At 52.0% G+C, this 24,747-nt stretch overlaps 1 protein-coding gene and 1 non-coding gene across 3 annotated transcripts in view; one reads left to right on the plus strand and one right to left on the minus strand.

Annotated features, from left to right (window-relative positions):
- Positions 1-24,028, minus strand: part of RGS10 (regulator of G protein signaling 10) — a 34,276-nt gene extending 10,248 nt beyond the window's left edge. The window contains exons 1-4 of one of the 2 annotated variants that reach the window (XM_016142535.2): positions 23,917-24,028; positions 13,851-13,969; positions 12,653-12,739; positions 2,727-2,870 (exon numbers count right to left, since the gene is read on the minus strand). In XM_016142535.2, coding sequence (XP_015998021.2) covers positions 2,727-2,870; positions 12,653-12,739; positions 13,851-13,969; positions 23,917-23,965 — 399 coding nt within the window. In that variant the 5' untranslated portion in view covers positions 23,966-24,028. Of the gene's footprint in view, positions 1-2,726; positions 2,871-12,652; positions 12,740-13,850; positions 13,970-18,871; positions 19,605-23,916 lie in introns of those variants that run through there. The other variant, XM_016142536.2, reaches the window with a different exon arrangement.
- LOC118604723 lies at positions 9,720-9,838 on the plus strand. Its single transcript, XR_004951794.1, has one exon. It is a non-coding gene; the product is annotated as a 5S ribosomal RNA (ribosomal RNA).
- Positions 24,029-24,747: the final 719 nt, after the last annotated feature.

Raw genomic sequence — 24,747 nt, forward strand, 5'->3', positions numbered from 1 at the left:
TTTCCTTGACTTTAAATCGTTTAAACAGGCATTCGTGCCGTGTTTGTTGTGTGTGTGCGTGTGTGCATTTATAGAACAAAAAAGCTGGAGAGCTTAGAGACCAAACGCTATTTAGGACTCGCCTCCAGGTATGGAATTAGCGATTGTGTCTTTATATTCTGGTTTCTTTTATTGAGCATGTATGACTTTTAAGGTTAAGCAGATAAGAGTTATGTTAAAAATATTTTTCATGACATGAAATACTGCCATTTGTGGCAACTTGGATGGACCTTGAGATTATCATGCTAAGCGAAATAAGCCACACAGAAAAAGTCGGAAATCACATGACATCACTTATACGTGGGATATAAACCTTAAAGCAACAGAAAAGCAGAGAAACGAACAGAGACTCATGGGCATGGACTGTGGACTAGTGGTTAAGAGAGGGTGGGGCGGGGGGCAGATAAACCGGGTAAAGGGGGTCAAATATGAGGTGACAGAAGGAACTCTAACTATGGGAGGTGAACACAGTGTAAATATATACATATGCCTCACTGTGAAGGTCTACAGCTGAAACTTATTTGGATTTCGTTAACCAATGTCACCATAAAATAGATAAACAAATAAATAATTTGAATTAAAAACAAATTTTTTTGTTACTTGAAAACAAAAATCAAAAATAAACAGAAAATAACAAATCTTCCTCTGTTCCTTGTGCTTCGTCCTCTCTGCACCAGCTCGACCTCCCAGGGTGTGAATTTAGCGGGTGTGCCCGGGACACAAAGGTCCACTCCGTTTTGAGAGGTGTCGCCGGCCTAACTTCAGGAGCGCTGAGTCCTTGGGAGCCCAAGGTGCCACCGCGGGCAGTGCTACCCGCCTGTCTCATTCCTTGCTACCACCCTGGAGTCTGCAGTCCCAGGAAATGGGACGGCCTGTGTTCACATGGCCTCCCCTACACCTCTGCTCCAGCTGGTCTCGTGGGGCGTTGAGGGGCGGGGAGAGGCTGCCCGTTAGCCCGGGAGAGCTATGCAGGCTGTGAGGGCGGCGGGGAGTGTGGTCTTTGCAGGCAGGTGGGTGAGAGCGAACTGGCCTCCAGGACTTCCTACTACCTGTGTAACTTTATGCTAACAAACGACGTGGTATTTCTGAACCTCGTTTTTCTCATCATCAAAACAGGAATTACACTCCCCGGAGATGAAATGAGATACTACATGCCGAGGGGGCATCAGGAACAGAGGGGACCCTGATAGTAGGCATGGTCATTATTGAAAACACCTGGACCATGAGGGCTTCAGTACAGGTTCTCAACCCTGGCTAAAGTACCAGAGGAACTTTTAAGAGATGCTGTTGTCGAGGCGGGGCAGAAATCCCCAGGTGCCGCTAACCACAAGAATTGCCTTTTGACCATACATTCCACTTCCTTTCCTCCCACAAATACATGTCCATAACATCCTTTCCTCTGGCTCAAAGTCACCACCTCCAGGAGGCCCTCAGCAGGTCACCCATGCTAATCAGTGTCTTCAACACCCAAATTCGATTCATGATTCATGTGGAACTGGCACTTTCGCGGAGTCAATTGAAAAATACTCTTAAACTACCTCTCGTGTTTGTATTCTCTACCTGTATGTTTGCTTTCTACTTGATGCTGAGCAAAGATGAGCCCTCCTCCCAGATGCTGGGACATACTCTGCACTCTGTGCCCACTCCAGGAGATCAAAAAAATAAAAAATAAAAAAATAACAGCCCATCTAGAGGACCAGTGGTTCTCAAAGTGAATTCCCAGGACCGTCAGCGTGCACTTCACCAGGGGCCTTGTTGGGAAGGCAAAGTCCCAGCTCGCCCAGGAGCCATCAGATCTGACCTCTGAATCAGTGGGTGGAGCTCAGCATCTGCTTCCATGGGCCCTGCAGGTGGACCTGCAGGTGGGCCGAGGGTTGCTGAATTAAGCGGAAGGCTAGCCTTCACCCCTGTGCCCAGGGAGGCCTTCACCTCCTCAGCAAGGTCAGGGCCCACAGGAGTTTAAAATCTGCCTGTGTTCTGCTGTCGACAAGGGCATGTGCAGCATTTCGGAAGAACGGAGCTCTCTGTGGACCGCCAGGTCCGCAGACTGATGTCCCAGAGCCTCGGGAGCGCACTTCCGTCCCTCTGCCCATCACCGCTGCCGTTCCCCCACAGGAGGAAAACCGACGTTTGCCCCTCATAGGCCTGTTTTCAAACCTAATTTTTCCTCATTAAGTGGAATATGCATGCTGCCCGATGTTGGCCTTTTCATGATGACTCAGGGGCCTCATTATGAGCTAGCTCATGGGAATGGGCCACCAGGGGCAGGTGGCTCTGCTTGGATATCTGCACCAAAACCACCCCAGGTTCCCTGCCGCTTTGAGTCCTTGTGCTTGCTTTCTAGAATTTTCCGTGCGCTCCTACCTTCGGCAGATAGCACACGTTGCTTCCTCAGTGTGAGTGCCTCAAAGAGATCCAGCCTCTTCTCTAATCTGGGTTGAGAAGACAGATAACCCTGCTGGTTCAAACGGTGTGTAGGCCAAGAGCTAAGAGGCCCGCGGGAGCCTCCTGGGGGTGGAATCCAGTCCTCCACCTTTTGCCAGCCACGGCGCCTCCGTGTGCCGCAGCCTGCCTAGCTGGATGGGACAGCTTCCAGGGTGTCTAATATTTAGTGTTTGACTGAATTCTTCCAGGCCGGGGACAAATGTTGGTTTCAAACCCAAGTGCGGGTAAGGAAGTCGGGTTACCTGGTCTTGGAGTTTCTGGAACATTAGTGGGTGTGGTTCCTCCAGCATCTTCTCGTTGAGCCGGGACTGCCCCTCGACGTTGACCTGGGACGAGGCCTTGCTGGACAGAAAGGTCATGTAGATCTCCTTTGCCTTTTCCTGCATCTGGGGGAGACACGGGGTGGGGGCGGGGGGTTGGCTGTTTGTCATCTGTGAGCTCAGCCCTTCCCGGCCTGAACCCAGCTCTCTGCTCCGTCCAGGCCTAAGGGCTCTGGCCGCTGGCACTCAGGGCTGGCCCAGCCCCCACTCTGCCTTTCCCACGTCTCTGTAGCCACATCTCCTATCACAAAATGGCCACACTTCCCACTCAGAAATGATGACAGGAAGAATCCTGGCCCAGAGTGAGTGGCATTCTGTACCTTGGGGACCATCCTGTGACGTCTCCAAGTTAAAGGCTCACGGGAATATTAGGAACACGCCATAAAAGAATGAAATCCTGATATATACTCTAACATGGAGGAACCTTGAAGATATTATGCTAACTGAAAGAAAGGCCACATGTTGCATGATACGTGAAATATCCAGGATTAGCAAATGCACAGACAGAAAATGAGTGGCCGCCCAGGGCTGGGGAGGGGGACGAGGGGAGGAACTGCTTAAAGAGGGAGGGTTTTCTGTTCGAGGTGACGAGAAATTCCAGAACTAGATAGCGGTGGTTGTGGCTGCATAACACTATTAATCTATGTGGGGCCAATGAACTGTACTCTTTTAAAAGGTTACGTGGTAAAAGCGAGAACCCTAAAGTATGGTTAAAATGGTAAAATTTCTTATCCGTATTTCACCACAATAAAAACAAAATCGAGTTAAACTATGCGTAACGTCCCAGCCAGTTACCAAGCACTTGTGCTCCAGACACATTCGAGGTGTTTGACGGCCACGGCCCCGTCTCCTTAACCCCGTGAGCACCCGCCCAAGTGCCACCTTCCTGCTAGTGCCACTTCCCCAACGAGGACACGGAGGCCAGGCCCGGCGACCTTCGAGGACTGTGCGGCTCCGAAGCCCTGCATTTCCGCTCAGGTCCACGCCTGCAGGACACAGTATCCCCTCCGGGCTGTGCGGTCGGTCGGCCTCCCAGGGCAGGGTGGTGTTTTTCCAGGTAACGAGATATGAGTATAAGCCAGGGCGAGGACACTGGCTGCCTGCCCCGAGTCCCGAGAGCAGTCCTGCTGGAAAGCATTGGCCCTGAGCAGGCACCGGCCCTTGAAAGGTTGTGGGCAGAGCTAGATAAGTGTGCTTCTCTGCTTCCAACGCATAGAAAACCAACCCTGGCTGCCGCAGGAACATGCTCACGGTAAGTGCTTCGTCTTAAAAACAGCCTGTCTCCTCACTGGGGCGGAAGAAGGGAGCCTGGCTCCCCTCCCGTGTCCCCTGATGGTTTTCTTTTCTCTTAGAGAAAGGACACTTTCCGCACTCACACCTCACAGCGGCAAAGATGGGGGCCGTTTCTCTCAACATGAAAGCCCAAGCTATTACCTCATCCTAAGGAGCAAGCCAGACAATAAATGTCTCTGAAACGCAGCCACGGAGCTAGGAGTCGTGCAGGGTGGGGGGTGGAAGGGAAGGAGGGCAGGAGGAGGGAGGAGGGGGCTAGGGAGGCCTGGAGGACTGCCTCCCTCCCCAGAGAGCCCACCTGAGGCCCCGCACAGGCTGCAGAGCTTGGCTTAGGAAATCTCAGGCTCCAAAAGCCTTTCGCCTCCGGGAAAACACCAGGCTTCAACACCTGGTGCTTGAAAGGAAGCGGAAAGCAGTCCTTTCACTTGTTTTCGTTCTGAGGACTGGTGGACAAAAGGCGCCGTGAGGCCAAGGCCTGACCATCTCCCGTGCCCCGCGAAGGCTGTCCAGACGGAGGTGGACACCCAAGGCCATGCATGGTGTCAGTTCTTGATCAACTATCAGCGCAGCGATTAATCAAGGCCAGGCTCAAAGACACAACAAACATGTTAAGATAAATATGGCGATTCCAGGGACGAGTCTGGAGCCCATCGTGGGGACCCGGGAGGTGCGACACTTTGGGTCTGCTTGCCTCTCGAAGACCCAGGCCGACATGAAGCCAGGAGCCTCCCTCCCAGCACCCGCATTCTGCCAGGAAGGAACATTTTTTGGAAAGCCACTTTCTGTGTTAATATTTCATAAAACTATCAGCCAGTCAGGTTAACACACTGCGTGCAGAGTTCTGGAGGTAGAAATCCCCTCTGGTGCCCCGATCCCGTTGCACATTCTCTTACCCTCACACTCACACACACATGCACGCACGCACGCACACGCACACACACACACACATCCTGCCTCCAGATGAGTGTTCAATGTCTCGGCGGGTTCTGAAAAGGAGAAGTGTAATGAGTAGCCTGAGGCTTAAAGGGGGGGGGGGACGGAAGGGGCCAGGCGGAGAGGAAGCAGGATCGGGGGACCTGCAGACATATGTCTCCGGGTCTCTGAGCCCCACCTGCAGCCCCCGGCGCCCCTCCCGAGTCTGCCAGGGAATCGGCAGGGCTCCCCGAGGCCCCCACAGGGGGATGGCTTCAGCAGCAGTGCTTATCTGGGCCGGGATGGGAAGTGTGACTGAAAAGGGAAACCCTGACCCTGCCAACCGCAAGCCAGTCATGGGAAGGCCCGGTGTCCGCGCCGAGGACATTTAACAAGAAAGCAGAACGGGGTCTCTTGAGTTATTTCGGATTTTCCAGCGCGTCGTCAGCCCTGCTCTGGCTCTTCTCAGGACAAGGACAGACCGTCCACCCGGTGCTGGAGCCGCCCAGGTCGACGGCACTGGGTGTGGCCTGGAAGGACAGCCGGCTTCTCTTCTCCAGCCCCCTGCGGAGGGCAACCCTGCCCAGGGTCCCGCCTGCCCCAGCAGGCACTGCCAAAGGACCTCGCCTGGGCCCGAGGGATGATTCCCGGCGTGGAGGCCCGTCTGTGGGAGTGTTTGCGCCCTGAAGGGCTCTCCCGCACCCCAAGTCTAGGCCTTCCTTCCAGCCTGGCATCAGCCATAAGGAAAGGGGCACTGAGCTGCTGCTCCCAGCCAGTGCGTGTTCAGGAAAAGCGGATTCCCCGTCACCCCCGCCCCGGAAACAGAAACCCACTCAGGAGGAGAGCGAAGCCATCAGCCGTGCAGAGCTCGGAAGAGCACTGCTCCGCAGGTTCCGGCTCCTCTCCCTCGTCCACTAAGTGTGCTTAAACTTTTCCAACTGGGAAAATAAAACAAAGTCTCCTTTTACTCACATCCTCCTATAGCTAATGAGCTCCCCACCCCCGCTAAGAAAACGCCACCAAAGAAAAGCGTGCGCTCTGTGTCTCCATCTTCTCCCTCCCACCAACTCGACCCGCTCGGCCTGGCTTCTGCCCACCTGCAGCGTAGCCTCTCCCCAGCTCGCTGATGTCCCCCAGGTGGCTAAGTCCCTCGGACCTTGCTCTGGACCACTCCCCAGCCCCAGGCCTGCCCAACACTGCTGTCCTCCCAGGATTCTCCAATACCTCTCTGTCTCTACCTGTCTCCTTTGCCAACTTCTGACTCTCTGTCCCCCCCATAAATTCTTGGGCTTCCCAGAGTTCTGACCTGGGCTGACTGTTATCCTAACCACGTGCTCCCCCAAGATTTCTGCACCACCCCCCCAAGCTACTGACCGTGTAGCCAACGGATTTCTAGAAACGTGGGCTTGGATGTCCCACTGACACCTCGAACGCCAAGGAAAGCGGTGGTCCCCCCTGGCCAGCGGGTCCTGCAGTCTCCACTCCAGGAAGCTGGGAACCGAGATCCCTCGACACGTCCCTCACCCCGACACCTTGCCCGTCGCCAAGTTCTGCTCACTTTGCCTCCCGCACAGACGTCCATCAGCTCTTCCTCTCCATCCCGCCGCCCGGCCAGAGACGGACAATGGGAGAGGACACGTAGGAACATTAAAGGATCGAGCCACTACCTTTATCGAGATCGGCTTCGGGCAGAGAATGAGGCAAAGAACATATCGAGCGATTCGAGAATATTTCCGAGAACTGGCTCAGGAAGTGAAAGGCAGGCGGAAGGACAGCGGACGCCTCCGCAGAGAGCAAGAACAAACCCAAACACCTGCAAGTTTGGGGAGGGGGCGCCAACAAGCAACGTCCGAAAAATGGCAGGAACTCGGGGGGGGGGGGCGGTGGGCACTGGAAAACCCAGATAGGGCGGACGAGGCGGGCAGCAGAAGGAAGCCCTCGGGGTCCCCAACCCCGAATGTTCAGGTGATCATCTCCCACCCCTCCCTTCCCCCTCTCCCCCTTTCCCCCTCCCCCCCTCTCCTCCGGACACTGGAGTTTTCTTCTCTAAAGATATTGACTCAGGGAAGTTCCTGAACAGAGGCATGATTGAGGGCAAGGATGAGATGCCAAACTGAGTTGTAAGGGTTCAGTAAAATTCCACATGCAAATTTGCCCAGCCAATTTTTCCCAAACTGGTGGATTGGAGATTAGTTTAGTTTATAAACATAATATTGGGGTGGTGGCCACCAGGACGAGGCTCGAGGATTCTAGTCTAGAGAAAACAAATAAACAGAGAACAAAAAACAAAAGCAGAAAAAATTCAACAGAAGGACTTACAGATAAAGCTAAACTCTCCAAAGAAAAGTAGGAACCAACCGTCAAAGGGATGAAAAAAAAAAACAGGCCAGTAAAAGATAAAATTAAGGGCTCAATCCAGGAAAGAGACTAAAGAAAATGGAAGGGAAAAAGTTACTAAACAGTAATGATAATTAATAATAATATTATTACTATTATGATTATTATTAGAACATTATTTAATACGATTCAGTTTAAAAGTTTCCATAAAGTGCCCACACAATGGATGAACCTGACCCCCCTCCAAAGCCTGTAACTGTACAGTTTTAGAATAGTGGTAATGAAAAGGTCCTATACTGTTCCAGAGAGAAAAAAAGCCAAGAAAACAAAACAAATCAACTTATATATAAAATATTGGTTCTTAACAAAAATAGAAGACAATGGGACAATGTCTTCAAAATTCTGCATGAAAAAAAAAAATCTGCATGAGTTTCAACCTATAATTCAATTCTATGTCCTGTCAGACTATCAATGAAGTGAGAGAGTAGGGAAAAAATAATGTTTTCACTCACTATGATCTCTAACTATCTACCTGCCACGGCCCCTTTCTCTGGCCATGCTCCACCGAAATGAGAGAGTCACTCAAGACAGAAGAGGACCTGGGTCCAGGGAGCAGGAGAAGGTGCAAAGGGGACGGCCGGTGGTGCAGAGGAAGACCCAGGGACCTCACAGTAGGAGCGGCGGTCAGAGGGCCCCAGGAGGACTGTCCTCAGGTGAACCCGGACTGCAGAGATGAGCCGAGAGGCCTAAGCCCGTGCAACGCAGTATCAAGAAGCATTTTACAGGGCTGTGAAAATAAGAAAAGCAAAAAGTGGTCCAAGAAGAAAAATGTAACTGCCGCATCCTCTTTGGCTCAGCAGCAAACAATAAACAATAAGGATTTTTCATAATGAAAATGCAACAGACAGAGATGTGAGTAAGTGAAACCTCGGTTGTAGTTAAGAGGAAGCCGGCAGGTAACATGCAGAAGGGGGACACAGAGCAGGGAAGAACGGAGGCACAGGACGGGCCAGCGCCAGGCCCAGGACCACGCCGAGAGCAGCCGAGCGCCGATCAGGTCCGGCCGGGACCTCGCCGAGTGCACGTCGAAAGGCGGAGGAGGTTGAAGGATACAGCCCAAATAACAGGGAAGGAGAAATCTGGAGGGGGCGGAGGGCTGAAAGGGATCCACCCTCTTTACTCCGTTCACTGTGAAGCGAATGAACCTCACGGACGGAACAGGTGTTGTTGTATTTTTTTTTTTGGGGGGATTTTTAAATAATAAAGATGGTGTTTTAGCCTTTTAGGAAAACCTTTACTCTTACTTTAGATAAGAATATCGAACGATCTAAAATTCTGGATCAAGCTTTAGTGTTAAGTAAAATATAAAATAAAAATGATAAATACGATGGAGCGCCCCCCCCCCCATAACTCGGCTCATTCTAAACACTGCGGAAATGCGAGGTATTATGGTGTTTAAACACCGGTGCCAGCTGCTCAGAGGTATGATTATTAGGAACCTCGCATCGCCCACCGCTGCCCCAACCCCGCGCTGTTGGACTTTTGCAAATATCCACAGCCTGCCACGTTCATTTCAGTCCTTAGTAAACTGGCCCAATGTGCTGAGGGGTGAATGAATGAACGAAAGAATGAATGACTTCGGGGTAGCCAAAGAATGAAAACCTTGTTGGAGCTTTCTCTGAGGTTTTATAAAACATAAATGCTTCTTTGTTTTAGAAGATAGATCTATCTCACGTGCTAATTCATGGGGGAGAAAAAAATTTTAAACCATAGAGTACAAAGGGAGCGAACTGCTTTGAAAGCGGACGGCTGAATACGAACACCTGGCAGGTGTAACCACCCCAGGAACCCCAAGGAGGGAAGGGTGGGGGGCATCACCCTCCCCAGTCCCTAAAGCCCCAGCAACCCTACCATAAATGCAGAGTGTCAAGATGTCAAGACCCTCCCCAAGTAAGGGGCTGCTTTCTTGCCTGCCAGGGGACGAATCACAGACCAGGGACGATGAAGACGCAGCGCCTCTGTGGAGCCTCTGAGAATATGTCCCAACGGGATGGACTCGCGTGCATCTCTCACATCCACCCCTAAGGCTGTGACGGCAAGAGGGTGAGGCCGAGGCCAGGGCCCCTCCCACGGCGGGTCTTCAGGGCCGGCCTGAGTGGGGAGAGCTGGAAGGACAGGGAGCCCGGCACTGCTCTGGGCACTCGAATTCGCTGGGGGAGGAGACAAAGATCTCAACCCTTACGGAGCCTGCATGACAGAGGGAAAAGCCAACCGTACAGGAGATAAAGAAAGAAATTATGTAAGAGATCAGATAAGTCAGTAAGTGCTATGGAGAGATCGGGCTGGATAATTCTAGTAAAAGAACAGAAGACGGTCTACGGCCGCGCCACCCTGAACAAGCCCGATCCCGTCTGATCTCAGAAGCTAAGCAGGGTCGGGCCTGGTTAGTACTTGGATGGGAGACCACTTGGGAAGATCAGGTGCTGTAGGCATAAAAAATACAATAAAATAATAAGGGATTGGAAGCTGACATGGTCCTTGCAGTCTGTCAGGTCAACCAAGGGTTACCTCGCCTAAAAAAAAAAAGACAAACCAGCACAGGCCCCATTTGAAATAATGCCCGGTCCTCATCAGCCCCACCACTGCCTTAGTGCCACAAACTCCCTGCTGGGCCAGATGCGGTCAGTCGCATTGTGAAATCCAGCTGGGCCAACTTCTCCTTGTGCTTATGTCTACCTCTGCTTTTTTAAAATTAGTGACTTAGAACTTACTCCTGATTTTATTTCCCCCGCAGCCGGACCCACAGGCCCTGGAGGTGAAGGCCTGGCCCGCACCTGCCTCTGTCCGCACCGTGCCAGTGGCCTCAGATGAACTGCGCTCCGCCTCTCCGAACCCAGCCCCCGGAGGACGCGAGCAGCGAGGAGGCTCGGCGTGATCACCCAGACTGACGTCTGACGCCACGGGCCTCACGGGGGCGTCCCCCCTTCCAGGCCCACCTGCATCCCCAGGCAGCGGGAGGTCAGGCAGCATTCATTGCACTGAAGCAATCACCGGGCACGGTCCAGGCTTAAGGACGCAAACCTTCAAGGAGTCGCACGCTGGGTGTCAGGGGTGAGGGCTGCAGAGAGGAGCTGCCGGATACTGAACGCTCTGCCTGTAAGATGTGGACGGGCCGGGGCAAGCCGCCATCCTGGCTTGCCAGTGTTTACCGAGGCGCCCAGGGTCTCCCGGAGTGGCCCCACCTGCCTGCCGGCAGAGCCAGGCTGCCTCTCAAGCATGACCCTCCTGCCGTCCGGTCTTCCTTCAGCTCTTCTCTCCAGGAAGTCCTCCCCACACGCTGTCCCCAGTTCCAGGAAAATGCCCCTCTTCCCCAAATCCCACTTTAAGGATCAGCCGAAAAGTCACTTCCCGTGGGGGCTTTCTAGGCCGCCCACTGCCCGTGTTCCCACGGAACCCACACTTCCCGTTTCCAGACTCGTCGCACTTGCAAAGGCTTACCAAGCGGCTTCTCCTCTCGGTGCCTGTTCCCCAAAGAAGGTCATCTGTCTTGTTCCTGTGTGTCTCCCATGCTTTTCACAAGGCCTGGCCCTGAGCAGGCACTCCACAGAGATCTGGGGACCTCGACTGGACGCCCCCACACGACATGCAGGAAAAATGACTCAGCGACCTCAGAATGCTGGTTTGAGCCCCGGCCTGGCCACTGCGGGGACCTAAGCTTCTGGTCTGTTCAATGCAGGAGCGGGCTGGCCGGCCTCTAACACGCGGAGCATAAGGCAGAGGATGGGACATCTGTTTGCCTGCTGGACTCTGAGCTAGGCTTTGCAGGTGAGGCTGGACGAAGCAAGCGCACGGTCCAGCGTTTATGGGAGGTTGTCACTGGGCCCTGTCCTGGGTGCTGGGCGCAAAGAGAATGACGGGCACGGCTGCCCGCAGAGTTGCGGCCAGCATCTCGGCTTTCTACAGCAAGCCCTCTCGCCTGCTCTCGGAGGCCAGTCACCACCCAGGAGGCTCAGGCGGTCATTCAGGGAGAAGCCGCAGGAAGTAAATGCGAGGGTCACGCCCCAGAGGGCCTGGAATTCGAGCTTAGGGGCGTCCTTGCCCCTGCAGAGAGGAAGGCCACCCTGCTCCATCTTGGGGAACGTGTGTCTGAGTCTGGAAGAGTCTTTGAAGAAACCGGTGATGGACATTGTCCAAGCTGTTGTCTACAAACACGTCATGACTGCTGGTCTCGTGGATTCCAGCTTTCGGAGAGAGATACTCAATAACTGGCAGCCCGCGAGCCACATCTGCCCATGGATGGGTCTGGTTTGGCAAGCAAGGGTTTACATTTTTAAAAAATTAGTTCTAACATTTATAAAGTCGATGGGTTCACGCAAGAATCCAAAGTCCAGTTTCCCTGGAGAAATGGGCAGCAGGGGCTGAGATGGGAGAAGACGCCTTCGGGAGGAGAGCCCCATAGGGCTCTCGGGGTGAGGATGAGCAAGTGAAGATCCAGGGGGGCAGAACTCAATGCAAGGAAAGCCCAGACAGCCACAGACCCCAACGCATCCGCTGCCGAAATCAACTCAACAGCCTGCTGCAGCCGCCGGAGGCAGAGCAGCTGCCCCCTGATGCCTCAGTCCCCACTGCTCCCTCCAGCCTCACACCAGAATCCTCACTCATGCGCATTACCGTAGGCCTTTAGCTGGTAGCCTCTTAGAAATACACAGGCACAGGCCTCCTTCCCCATACTCTCCTTCACCTCCCCTGACACTCAACCTTAAAAGGCAGAAAATCGGCTGACGTGGGAATTAAGGCTACCTTCTGCAAAGGGCTCACATCTCCCCAGGAGAACAGTTAGGAACGTTTTATGAGGGATGCCTGCCAAGCACGGGATATTTCGTTAAGTGAATCATTGACAATCCGTTTGATGCCCACTGTGCCTTTATCACCACATCTACTGATCATTGTACTACCTCAGCACAAAATGCCGACATGTCAAACTCCGGGGGAAGCGTCCTCATGACTTATTCATGAAGAAAAAAAAAAATCCTACATGAGGATGAACTCTAAATGACACAAATTGTTATTTTTACTTTAAATATTTATCCATTTGCACAGCTCCATTTAAAAATGGATTAACAAACTCTTGAAAGTGATGAATATTTAAGCAACGTGAGATACCTAATCTGAAGCTTAAATCTTTCCCCAAATCCAGTACAGATCAGATTTCTCTAGGCAATTTCAAAAAATCTATTGGGGCAGCTGTAACTTTACAAGGAGAGAAGAAATATATCAAGAATGTGATTTCAGAATGGAAGAAATACCTGCTTCTTATCTTGCGTTTTCTTAAAATCTTCACATGCTAGCCAAAACAAAACATTTTCTTCACTGAATTCCTTTTTTAAAAATTCCTATGGATACAGAGAAGAAAAAAATATCAGACAGTATTCTACTTAAAAACAAACAAACAAATAATGCATTTCACTTCAAAGACTGATCTGGCAAAATGCAACAAATGAGCATGATCTAATCACCCTGTGAAAACTCCACCCTGAAAAACAAAGCTCGTGTTTAAGTTAAAGCTAGAATTTCATATGCATTTGAACTTAATGGCTTTGACATTGTAAGCAAGAGCAAAAATGAAGCAAGCATCTCCTCACAATTCTAAGCTTACAATAAATTACCAAAAAGTAAATTACAGTGGAAGATATATTCGTTCCTTCTAGACAGTGTTTAAACAAAGTACATTCCTCTAAAATCAGGCCCATTTTTTTAAACAAAAGAAAAGGAAAACACATTGAACATGTCCAAAGAACGCCATGATGAAAATTATTGTAAGTTAGAGGTGTGTGTTTTTCCCTTTTGGATGGTATTGGCAGGGGTGGGGGATGGTGGCACAGAAAAGTGTCCCCTCTGAGATCTAGACAGAGCTCACAGTGGCCGGGTGTCCAGGAATGTGAGTAGCCCTGGCCACCACCCCTTTCCTGAGGGTGGGGGCAGCGCAGGACCGACAGGGTGAGAGCTTATCCTGGCCAGACCCAAGACTTAAGGACAGGTGTCGGTGGAACTCAGAAAGATACAGGGCATCCTTCAAATGCACACGTGCTTCTTCTGACTGACACCTGGAGTTGCTCCTGGCAACAAAAGTTATCTCCAGGCAGCTCCAACACTTCCCCATCCGTCAGCCCCCTCTTCGAGCTCAACCTCACTTTGCCAGCTGTTGTCCAGCCTGCCCCATTCCGTTCATAATCCCGACACACCAAAGAAACTTCGTATCAGGGGGATCCAGACCACCCCCTCCCATATAAAACCCAGAAACAGCCTGTGCGTGCTCCTGGGTGCTGGTCCACGCGACCCAGGAAAGCCTTCCCGTCTCGGTCACGACAGATGAAAAGTTCTTACTCTCAAGTAGGGCACAGAGACTGTTAAAAACCGGCCTGTGCTCCCCCCCCCCCCCGTCCCCCCACATGCATCTAAACTTCATGCGTCGTACCAATCCCTTCAACAACAAAAAAGGCAAACCCGAAATCTTTTCACTCCTTCTGGGTCTTCGAGCAGATTCTCCAGGGAGGCCGCCCACTTGGCTGTGCTCTTGGGGTTCTGGGGGCTGCTGCTGGAACTCCCATCTCTGTCGTGGAGGTCTGCAAAGCAAAGTTCAGACTGCGTCGGTGGCCCCAAGGGGCCGTCGTTTAAACCCATCTGCGTTTAACGGTCCTCATCAACAGCATCATCACCACTGCGCCCCCCAGATTTTAAGTCGCGTGCCGGAATCTATTTCAGGCACTGAACCCGGTGAACTCATCCTGACGACCACCTTGTAAAGAGCCGCCGCCACTTCCTCCATTCGCGGATGAGGACAACTGCGGCTCAGAGTGATGACGAGACCCGTCATTTCCCGACACTCCTTTTATACCCTTCCCCGGTGTCCACTGCAGGCGGCCCTCAAGTCTCGCCCAAGCCCTCTCCACAGGCTCCTTGGCTCAGCAGTGATCCATTCCACAGTCTTATAATTATCATGCTGAGTGGTGACTATTGCACAGTTGGTTCTCACTCGTCTGAAAGCTCCTATAAATCTTTACAAATTCTCAAGTGTCTAAGGACGTTTCATTTTAAAAAGGGAAGGGGCGACCCTGGCCTCCTGAGAAGGGGTCGTGGGCCAATGGGCTGGGCCGGGGTGCCCTGTAAATCTTTATTTTGTTTCTCCAGCACGTGGCTCATTTCCTGGCACACAAATAGAAGTATGCACCAGGGCGGGGACTAAGGGAGGCACCAGCGACCACCGTAAGGAGTTCCCAAAACAGCCAGGCACCGAGATAAATTTTCACACAATATTCTGAAAAATCAGAATTCATGCAAAACATTCCTTAATGAGCAAATACCAAATTTTAAATCCAGACAGGACCGTTTCTTACGGATTTTTCCTTTTGTCCCAGGCTCAGCATCGCACCGCTGCTACGTGCGCCGGCCGAATGACTGAATGAATGAATGATTCTCTGCACCTGCACGTCTGCTGCACTCTCTCACTCAAGACACCTAAAGAGCCTCTTGACTAAAGAACAGGGGACGGGGGCCCTCCGACCGACACGCTGGGCTACTTGTCTGAAAAAGGAGGTGAAGACATAAGCGCATCTCGTTCTACAGAATTTGGCCCCCGCCCAGAGGCAAGGAGAGACCGCGGAACGTCAGTCACTTCGGAAGGGTCCAGGCTCCGAACTCTGTGTGTAAAATAAAGATAATCCCCCTGTCTCTCAGGTAATCAGAAGGATTAAAGGAGGAAGCACTGTCCCGCACCTAGAAGCTCACAGCGGACTCTGAAGGAATGTTAGTTCTTCTCTCTCCTTCCTTAAAATAATGATCTCCGGAGCGAACTATTTTTATAGCTAGTACTTCTTTCTCCACTGTGTGTGTGTGTGTGTGTGTGTGTGTGTGTGTGTTTCCCCAAAGTAGAGACATGTTTCTATTTTTTTTTTTAAAGTTTTAATCTAGGAGAAAAGCAGCTTTTAATTAAGAAGTCAGCCAAGCAAATCACTTTAAAAGGATAATTTTTAAAAGTCTTATAAATATTAATCACTGCCAATAGCTGGGAGAACCATACAGTTTTAAATGGTCTTGGAGGAAAGTTGGATCAGAATACATCAGACTTAAGGATAACGCAGGTTCCACGACCATTCATGTTCTATTAGGGGTCAACACACACTTTAATTTCTCGAGCAGCTGAGACCCCGTCTCCCAGCATCTGGGAAAACCACCTGGATTTTAGCTAGTCGCTGGCTGACTTGGGCTAAAATAAAGCAGAAGCCAGAAGCCCGGCAGAAGGCTGTTTCAATACAGACTGGGCCAAATCCATTCCTTTAATCGAGAAGCAAACTCACTTGAACGCATCACAAATGGACCTGCCACTTCTCTAAAGTGAGTCTTCGGTTCGTGGGTATTAAATGAGCTCCCTGCTCTTTGCGAAGGCTAGAATGGCAAGCTTCTGAACACGGAGTTTCTTCCCAGCAAAGTATAAATCGAATTAAAAGATCATTATTGTAAGAAACTTCTGCCCCAGGGTTCATTCTGCCAAGCATTTCACTAATTTACTCTTCTGTTCTTTACCGGGAGAATACGGTTTGACAGTCCACTCCACTTCCCCAGCAGATCTTCTCTTAAGTAAATAAACGTGGAGACGCAAGTTCGCTGTTCCAGGAACAATCTTCGGCAGCTTCGAATTTCTCTTCTGTTGCTGAACCACTGCCTGAACCCGTAAGTTTTCAACCTTGGTCTGAAAGGATTCCAAAACTCTTGACACTGTTTTCAATAACAAACCAAACCACATTTGGGTTTTCACTGTCGCTCTGTCATGCAAATAAATGCACTCGGTGGATTCCCATTTGGCCAAAAGATAGCTGGGTGAAGCAGATCTTCTGGTTAACTGAGAGATAACAGACCTGGCCCTGCCATGAGACAGCTGCTCCCCACCCTTAATTTCATATGCTAATCATTTTGCAAATTAGGTTTCTGTGCCAGCTTTCATTTGAACAAAAAGTTTTACAATTCAAAACTCACTAGGCTGATCCAGTCTCCTCCTTTTACAGCTTGGGAAAATAAAGGCCCTGAGAGTAAAATGACCTATCCAAGGTAACACAGCTAAGGAACTACTAGATGGGAACTGACTCTCAATTTTGGTTATGGCTTTTGGCTACGCTTTTTTTCTTCTCAGTCTTTCTTGATCGGTATCGATAGCTAGCTAGCTCTGGATAGATCAGCATTTGCAAACTCCATTCACTAATGGTGTCTCTCTTTTTCAAATCATTGTCCCCAACCTCCAATGAGACTGAGCAAAGGTCCACTCCAGTGGGCATCGCCCTAGAGACTGCCCCTTAACTCAGGGCATTTCTATTACTCAGGGTCTGTCTCCTGCTCAGAAGACATTCGCTATTTTCTGTTGCTTGTAAGTAAGGGTTTCTTAAGCCATCTCAGTTCACTTTAAATGTTATAGTCAGTCCAATAATGTAGAGGAGAAAGACATAACCTTCCTCCACAGCAAGCGGTCTAGATCTGAACTTAAGTTCATTCTGAACTTAGGAGCAAAGCAAAACGTAGAGTTGACAGCTTCCCAACATCAGGCACTTGGAGCCACAGAGGTCCGAGACTCTTCTTTCCTTTTTCATTGATAAAAGTTTCCACTTTAGATGGATTACACAAAGCGGTAGGTTTGAAATGTGCAGGTGGAAAAAAAGTTCCATTTTTCTAGCAGCTTTAGGACTGCTCAAGCATGTAAGGAGCTGTTGGTGACATTTGTTGGTGACAACATTTGTTCGCTTCACTTTTGTCCCGCTCTGTTTACTTTTGTTGTTGTTTAGTTCAACTGTAAAGCATTTTTGCAATGAAAAAAAAAAATGCTTTTGTACCTCCTGGGCTTTTGCAAGCATTGTAGATCTTCAGATTTTTACAGGCACAATACTTATTTTTCAATAAACTTATCTTCGACTAACCCATCATTAGCTAATAATAAACACGAATTGTTTACAATGTACTGGTTACTGTTCTGAGCTTTTTACATGGGTTAAATCATTCAGCTCTCACAATGACCTTCTGATGTAGTTAATATTATCCCCACATCACAGCTGAGGAAACTGAGGCACAGACTTACAAGGGTCACCCAGCTAAGAAACAGGGAATCATGGTCCAAGCCCAGGCAGCCCTATTCCAGAGTGCATGCTCTCGACCACGAGGCTCTACTGCCATATTGATTTCGGATAGCTGCTGATCGTCACACTCACAGAGGCCATAACACGACGGCTTTGAAGACAATGGTAACAATTATGCTGTAAAAGAAGACTGAGGAAACTGAGCAAGAGTCCCGTTCCACACAGACAAACTCCCACAAGACTGCGCCGGAGCCATCCAGCACACATCCGCTTTCCATGGGCATTCATGCTGTCCTGTGCGGTTTCTGGCTTTCGTAAAAGCCATCATTTCAAAAGCCGTGGTGCAGATGGCCAAAGCTGCGTGCTCGCAACGTGTTGCATAATGCAGTGTTTATAGATGCTATGATGTCATATCTATCAGAGACCTTCTCCGCACATTAATTCCTTGAAAACGCACACTCAAACGGCGTCTGTAACGCTCGTCAGAACGGAATGCTTACCACATGGATTCCCGCTAGTCGTCGGGTGGTCTGGGCAATGACGATTTCCCCAAGTCAAGTAAGATTTTAGTAGAATCTCAACATCTAGCTTCTTCAACCACAGAGTTAACTTACATCCTCAAAGGGTCTGTCCTAAGAACCCCCAAAACTCATAGCATGTTAAAGAAAACAAACTAAACACTCAAGCCCAGGAAAAGGCAGAAATGTTAACCCTAAATTCTAAAGTGATTTGGTACAAACACACGCATACACACAAACACACGCATACACACAAACACACGTACCCACACGCACACTAAACTCCTTTAAAATGTTCAAGGAAAGCACACACCGCACAAAACTTATTTAAACCCTCACATCACCTACACCACTTCAAACACATTACATTAAAACTAAAAAAAAAAAAAAAGTCATCTCCTAACTGAGAAACAGCAAATCCGTTCGGTAGAACTGATGGTCCGTGGAAGCCTCCAGAGAAACTGGGTCATGGAAACACTCTATCTTCTGTCTAAATATCACTTCAGTGTTTATCAGTTCCAGTATCTAGCTTCTGAGAACAACTACCCTTCAGGCATGCAATTCCCTGGTTGCCGGGGTTTGTATGAACCGCATTTAGCAGAAAATAATAAGAAATTAAAAAAAAAAAAGTTTTAAAATAATCATAATAATAGCAAGCATCAAAGAGAGCAGAGCAGGCAGTTTGCAGAGGGCTGGCTAAGTCAGAAACGGTGCCGTATCTATCAGTTTCCACACCGGGTCTGAGACCTCAAAGAAAGCCGAGTGCTCAGGCTGAGCCGGCAAAGGTCACCAGCGCACCTGTGTCTGTACTGCTCCCCCCGCCCCCCACCCCTCCTCTACCCTCCAGCGCCCTGGCAATGGGCAGACTGAGGGGAGGGGGGCCAGTCCTTACATTCCATGTTCTGGGGTCCACCGGGGGAGTGTCATGCGGCCCCCAAATCCACTGCCTTCTTTGAGACGCTCTGTGCGAGACAGGCCCGGGGCTGCAGGGCTCCCAGGCACCCCTGGGTCCGAAGGAAAAACAAGCCTCAACATCCTCTTTTGAGTGGACTAAACAACAGATGGCCACGGGTTTCTAGTTTCTACCAGAGGGAAGGAAATAAGAATGCTGGACTGGTATTTGTAGCTTCTCTAGAATCCACACTTTCTAGGCAAAGGCCCAGAAATATATAAAACTACCCAGGAGCCGTACCCTGGGGGTGAAAATGAAGACCCTATCATTACATTTTTCACTTTGGAGAAGGCCCGGTGCGCCCTCCGGGACCCGCCACTGATGCACAAACGTGCCCTCGCTCTCCGGCTCTGCGTCACTCCCCCCTGACCCTGCCTCGAGGCAAGCGAGTGACTTCTTCTCTCCAGTACCTGGGAGGTCAGGTCCATTGGTGGCCCATTTCACAGATGAGGAGACGGAGGCACAAGGAAGTTAAGGAACTTGCTCCAAAAGAGCTAGCAAGGCAGGAGCCGGGTGGGCAGCCTGGACAGGGAAGGGCAGCGGAAGACACAAGGTGTGAAAGGCTGGGCATGCCTCCTCACAAAACTTAAAGTTAATTGAGAAGCTGAGACCAGGAGTTCCCAGATGGCCATCTGCCCACAATGCCACGGGCTGGGATGAAGTTTTCTTCACTGGTCCATGAGGGAATAAGAATAAGAACAAGGAAATATTTACCATGTGAGCTGTAAGGACAGTCTTGGTTTTTTTTTTTTTTTTTAAATAGATAATTATATTTATTTACATAGTATAAAATTCAAGAGATACAAAAGAGAGGAACTTGTTTTCCTCTCCCCTCTGTCCCTCAGCTACCCACTTCCTCTCCCTATTAGAAGATTCTCATGTATCTGGATAGTTCTTTACATGAGATTATAGCTGTCCTACTATTTGGGGTGTTAAAACCTCCTAGTATTTGTGGAATGATAAAGATAGTTGATGATGATGGCATTGTTTGTTTTTAATGTCCTGACTGGAGAAAGGAAGAGATTGAAAAAAGAAAGAAGGAAGGAAATGAGGCAGGGAAGGAGGGAAGGAAAGAGAAAAGTCATCTGCTCCATATTTGTGCTGTAAATATACTTTCAGGAGATGACTGGAGACTGTGTGTGATCCTGCATTTCAGGGGCAGAGAGGGAGGGCAGCGGGAGTCTTAGCAGAGCAAGCCTGCTGGAGCAGGGAGACCCCACTTTGAGAGCGCATGAGGGACAGAGAACAAAGGCGCAGAGGTAGGGAGGTCCAGCCACCCAGCCGCAGAGTGGGGAGCAGGGGAAATGGGACGTGCAGGCCAGATGAGGAGTCTCTGAGCACCCTGCGGAAGACAGAAAAGTTGACCTACAGGCACTTGGCAGGGCCCTTGGGAGATGGGAACTTGCTTGCAAGGGAAATCTGTCCCCGGAAGTCTGCGAGGGACTGTGTCACTCCAGTGGACGCCTCCTGACAGCTCTTATCAAGGGGCTGCTGCTGTTGCCTGCCTGGGTCCCCCCTTGGCCCCCACAGACACCCCCACCCCCCAGCAGCTGCCATGGAGAGCTATCTGGGGGAAGCAGAAGAAACTGGTGAGGGTAAATTTGGTACGATTTAAACAGCAAGTTCCCAGAAGCCAGCACCGGGGGGCCGAGGGGATCACTCAACCTCAAGGGGGAAGTGACTCAGTTCACCCAGGAAGCCTTAAGAAATGGGCTCCTGCCTAGGTCTCCAACATTCCTCACGGTGAGGAAAGGAGACATCAGTTCAAATACAAAGGCAGTGAAGGTAGCTAAAGCCCCATTAACACCTGCCCGCGCCAGTCTGCAGGCCGCCCTTGGCGGTGCTCAGAGCGGGCACCATGGACTCGGGCTGACCACACCTGAATAAAATGGCATCATCCCTCAGCGGGGCCGGCCTCTCTCTCCGACCCTGCTTCGCTCTCCCTGAACCTATAGGCAGCGGGCCAGAGACATCCTGCAGGCAAAGTTTCCCCAGCAGCCAAAACTGCTTTGCTGCTGGGTTGTTAAAACAAAGACATTCAATTGCTGTGTCAACTGTCATCTTAAAATTAAAACTTAAGCCCAGCAATAAATCTAAAACTGGTCCCCAAGGTTTAATGGGATAATGTGTAACAGGGCCCAGGGAGGAGGGCCCAGGCCTGGCCGGCAGGGTGGGGATTCCCCTGCTGGGTCTCTGTCCTGTCAGAGAGGAGGGCTGTGGGTTTTCAACTAAGCAGCACTGCAGTTACTATCAGCTGTGCTGGTCGCTGTGGGGGGCAGGGTGGACGCACCGAGTCCTCCAGGGGCACCAGAATCAACTGGGGTGCTGTGGAGACATAGCCCACTCTCCCTCCACCTCCATCCCCAAGACGGAGAAGGGTCTGGGGCGTGGCCAAACCACCGAATTTTATCAAGCTCCTCCCCCCTCTACCCCCATGTGGTTGGTGAACTCACTTTGAGAAACCTCAGGAAGGAGCATGAGGGAGTTGCACCTGGAACCTGGGATGTGGGGGAGGGGAGCGCCAATCCCTCGGCTTAAAGACGCTGTCTCCAGTAAGATTTTGCTGAAAAGCAGCAAAGGTCTAGCTAGAGTAAAAGGCGCTGCGAGACAGGACTGCAGCCAGGTCCCAATCAGGGGGCTAGAGGGGGCGGATCCTGCTTTTGTGGGGCCCGAAGCTTGTACAGTTTGGAGAGGCACTTTAAGGAAACTAATTCAAAATCTCACACACACACACACACACACACACACACACACACACACTCAGTAACGGTCTCGTGGATCACGTGGCTGGCTTCCTAGCACCTCAGCCTTGGTGCCTGTATCCCCCTCTTTCCTCACTTGCCTTCTTTTCCCGCTGCTGAGTGGTGATCACCAAAACTGGTAGAGGCTCATTTGTCCTTCCCCATCGGAGGGGTAGACTTTAAACCGAGAAATCATAAGGAAATTGCGCTCTTGGATGCCAGGCACCCAATACCAACCCATGATTTCTAGCTACCGATCTTTCTGTCCGCGACCTAACGGCATTACGTCAGGTTTAAAATTTGCTGTCCTGGAAAAGGTACACTCCACTGGTGCCCCTAAAATTGCCCCCAGCCTTTGCAGGGTGCAACCCGTCCGCAAGCAACAGTCCCTTAAAACCATGTCTGTCCTATAATTCAGTTGTTCTCTTTGGAAAACTTCAACCCCAAAATGATCCAAAGCCTTTAATGAATGACCTGAGCAGGGTGTTCACAGCAGCTTTATTATAATAGGAATGGGGGGGGGGCGGGGAGATAACAGCTACTCATCACTCATTTATTATGTGCTAAGTATTGTACTAAGGACTTCCTATGTTTTGGTGTATTTAATCCCACAACCCTATGAAACCCACTTTACAGAGGGGGAAACTGTGACGGAGGTATAATGGTAAACCTGTTCTCCAGGTGGGGCAGCAGAGGAAAGCTTGATTTTTAGAACTTGCTGAATTCCATGGTGTAAATACGCAATGATAGCCACTTTCAAGCCAGGTAGGGTTAGGGACCAGCTTTCCCAAATTGCCCAATAATTTCGTAGTTGGCTCAGAGGTCAAGTAACTTGCCCGTGGTCACTGAATGACAGAGTAGGAACCAGGAGTTCAACAACAGGGAACAGCTAAAATGAACGCCCAGAAGGGACTGCTTTGACTCACAGGCAACATGGCGGGGTGTCCACGGCCACCGACACCCGAACAAGCTCCTGACAATGCCCTGCGAAGTTCTACTGTCTTAGGGTTGATACCCAACTTGATGCGAGTTGTCCTAAATATGAATGCAAGGATTTGCATAACTCGATGGAGGGGAGGCCAGCTCCAATTAAGTCCTCAACAAGGGGTGGCTACGGTTATTCCATGGTGCAGTGCAGATCCTTTGATGACACAGAGAGGTTCCCCAGCTTCTGAGTAGTGGAGATGGGGTTCGGCACCCAGCCAGTCTGGTTCCAGGCCATCCTCTTAACCACAGTGTCCCTCATGAAATATGATATGAGGTGAGCCCAGGGTAGAGACCAACACGGATAGACTCTTACTATGCAGAAGTGACTCTTAGAGTGGGAGGCAGCAGCAAAGCTTCTGAACTCCACACTCGGGCAAACCTGGGTTTGAAAGATTCTTCAGCACCTGCTGTGTGACCTGGGGCAAGTTACCTAACACCTGCAGTGCCCTCTTCTTTGAAGTGGCCGCGACAATTCCTATCTCATGGGGTTGTCCGAAGGATGAAGGGAGAATTCACAGGACCCGTGAACACAAACCTGGGCCCACGTTAAGCGCTCAAAGGGGCGTACCCATCATTACAAACAAAAAGGCTGAATCAGGGTATGGCTTTGTATCCCTTTTTGTCCGATCAGGTTTCCCCAAAGTGTAGCTCAGGCTGCTTCAGAGTGACAGCCAAGCCGAATCCTTTGTAACGTCGGCGCTTCGCCGGCGCGAACTCCAGATGTACCCCTTCTCCGCCCTGGGGTTCACGCCCCCTCGCGGCCCCCCGTTTTGGCTCCGCAGTGCAGAACCGAAGGCGCTGGGTGGCCAGGCCGGGACGCCCAGCGGGATGCCCGGGGCCCAGCCGTGCGCCCCGCGGGCGCCTCGCCGGCCTCCTCCGCGCCAGCGCCCCCAGCGCAGCGGACTCCCGACCCAGGGCCCCCGCGCGCCGTCCCGCGTTCGGAATCCAGAGCCCACACCGACTGCAAAGTTTCGGGGGTGTTTTGGATCTCCTTTTTTTGTTTGCTCCCAGACAATCACGAAAAAAGAAAACTGCTGCTGTTCCTCCTTTCAGCCCAACTTCCTCCGCAGGGGGCCCCTCGGGGCTGTGCGCTCCCGCGGCGGCTGGGACCGCAGGGCTTGCTGGACGGCGCAGCGACCCGGAGCGCCGAGCCGCGCCCGCGTCCCCGCGGGAGCGCAGGGTGGCTGCCCGGGCGGCGCCGCGCGGCCCCGAGGGGCGCCGCGCCCCCCGCCCCCCGCCGGCCCCGGGGGCGCTTACCTGACGGCGGTCGCTTCCGACTCAGCCGGCTCACCGCGCGGTTAAACATCGCCACGGGCGCCCAGGGGAGGAAGGAGAGGAGCCCGCGGAGCCGGAGGGAGGCGAGGCGGCGGCGGCGCGGGCGGGGAGGAGGAGCCGGCTCAGCGCCGCCCCGGCCCCCGCCCCGCCGCCCGCCCCGCCGGACGCCGCGTGGCGCGCTCCGCGCTCCCCGCCCCCGCGTCGCGCCCCGGGGTGCCGGCGCGGGCCCGGGAGCACCCCGTCCCTCCGAACGCCGGGCCCGGCCGCACTCCCGGCAAGGGGCGCGCCAGCCCAGAAAGGAAGACCCCTCCCCGGGAGGCCCGCGCGTCCCGGGGCCCCTCGCCGCTCCGGGGCTCGCGGGCGATGCCGCGCTGGGCCGCGCCCGTCCCCTGTCCAGCGCCAGCGCCCACCCCGGCCTCCCGCCCTCTGCCCGCAGCCCCGAGGGCCGTGCGCCGAGCCGCGGGAGCCCCGCGCGCCTTCGCCGAGCGGCAGCGGGGTCCGGGGTGGGGGTCACCTCCTGACCCACAGACCGGGAAGCCGAGGGCTCGGGGCTCTGCAAACCCCCCGTGCGACGCATGGCCTCCGCCTCCTCGCCCATGGGACCCGGGACCCCAGCGCCCCCAGGCCGGCCCTCCCCGCGACTCCGTGGGCGCTGGGACTTCCCACGGCTGCGAATGCCTATGGGGCGTCGCCAGGGTCCCGGCCGCGGTGCCCTCGAGCGGAGCGAGCCGAGCCACCTTGGGGGGGGGGTGTGCGGGACGGGGTGGGGGCGCCCTCTGCCCCGCCAAGCGGCGCGGGCCATGAGACTCGGGC

Source organism: Rousettus aegyptiacus, unplaced genomic scaffold (genome assembly GCF_014176215.1).
Source record: "Rousettus aegyptiacus isolate mRouAeg1 unplaced genomic scaffold, mRouAeg1.p scaffold_m13_p_6, whole genome shotgun sequence".
In the NCBI taxonomy this organism is placed as follows: Eukaryota; Metazoa; Chordata; class Mammalia; order Chiroptera; family Pteropodidae; genus Rousettus; species Rousettus aegyptiacus.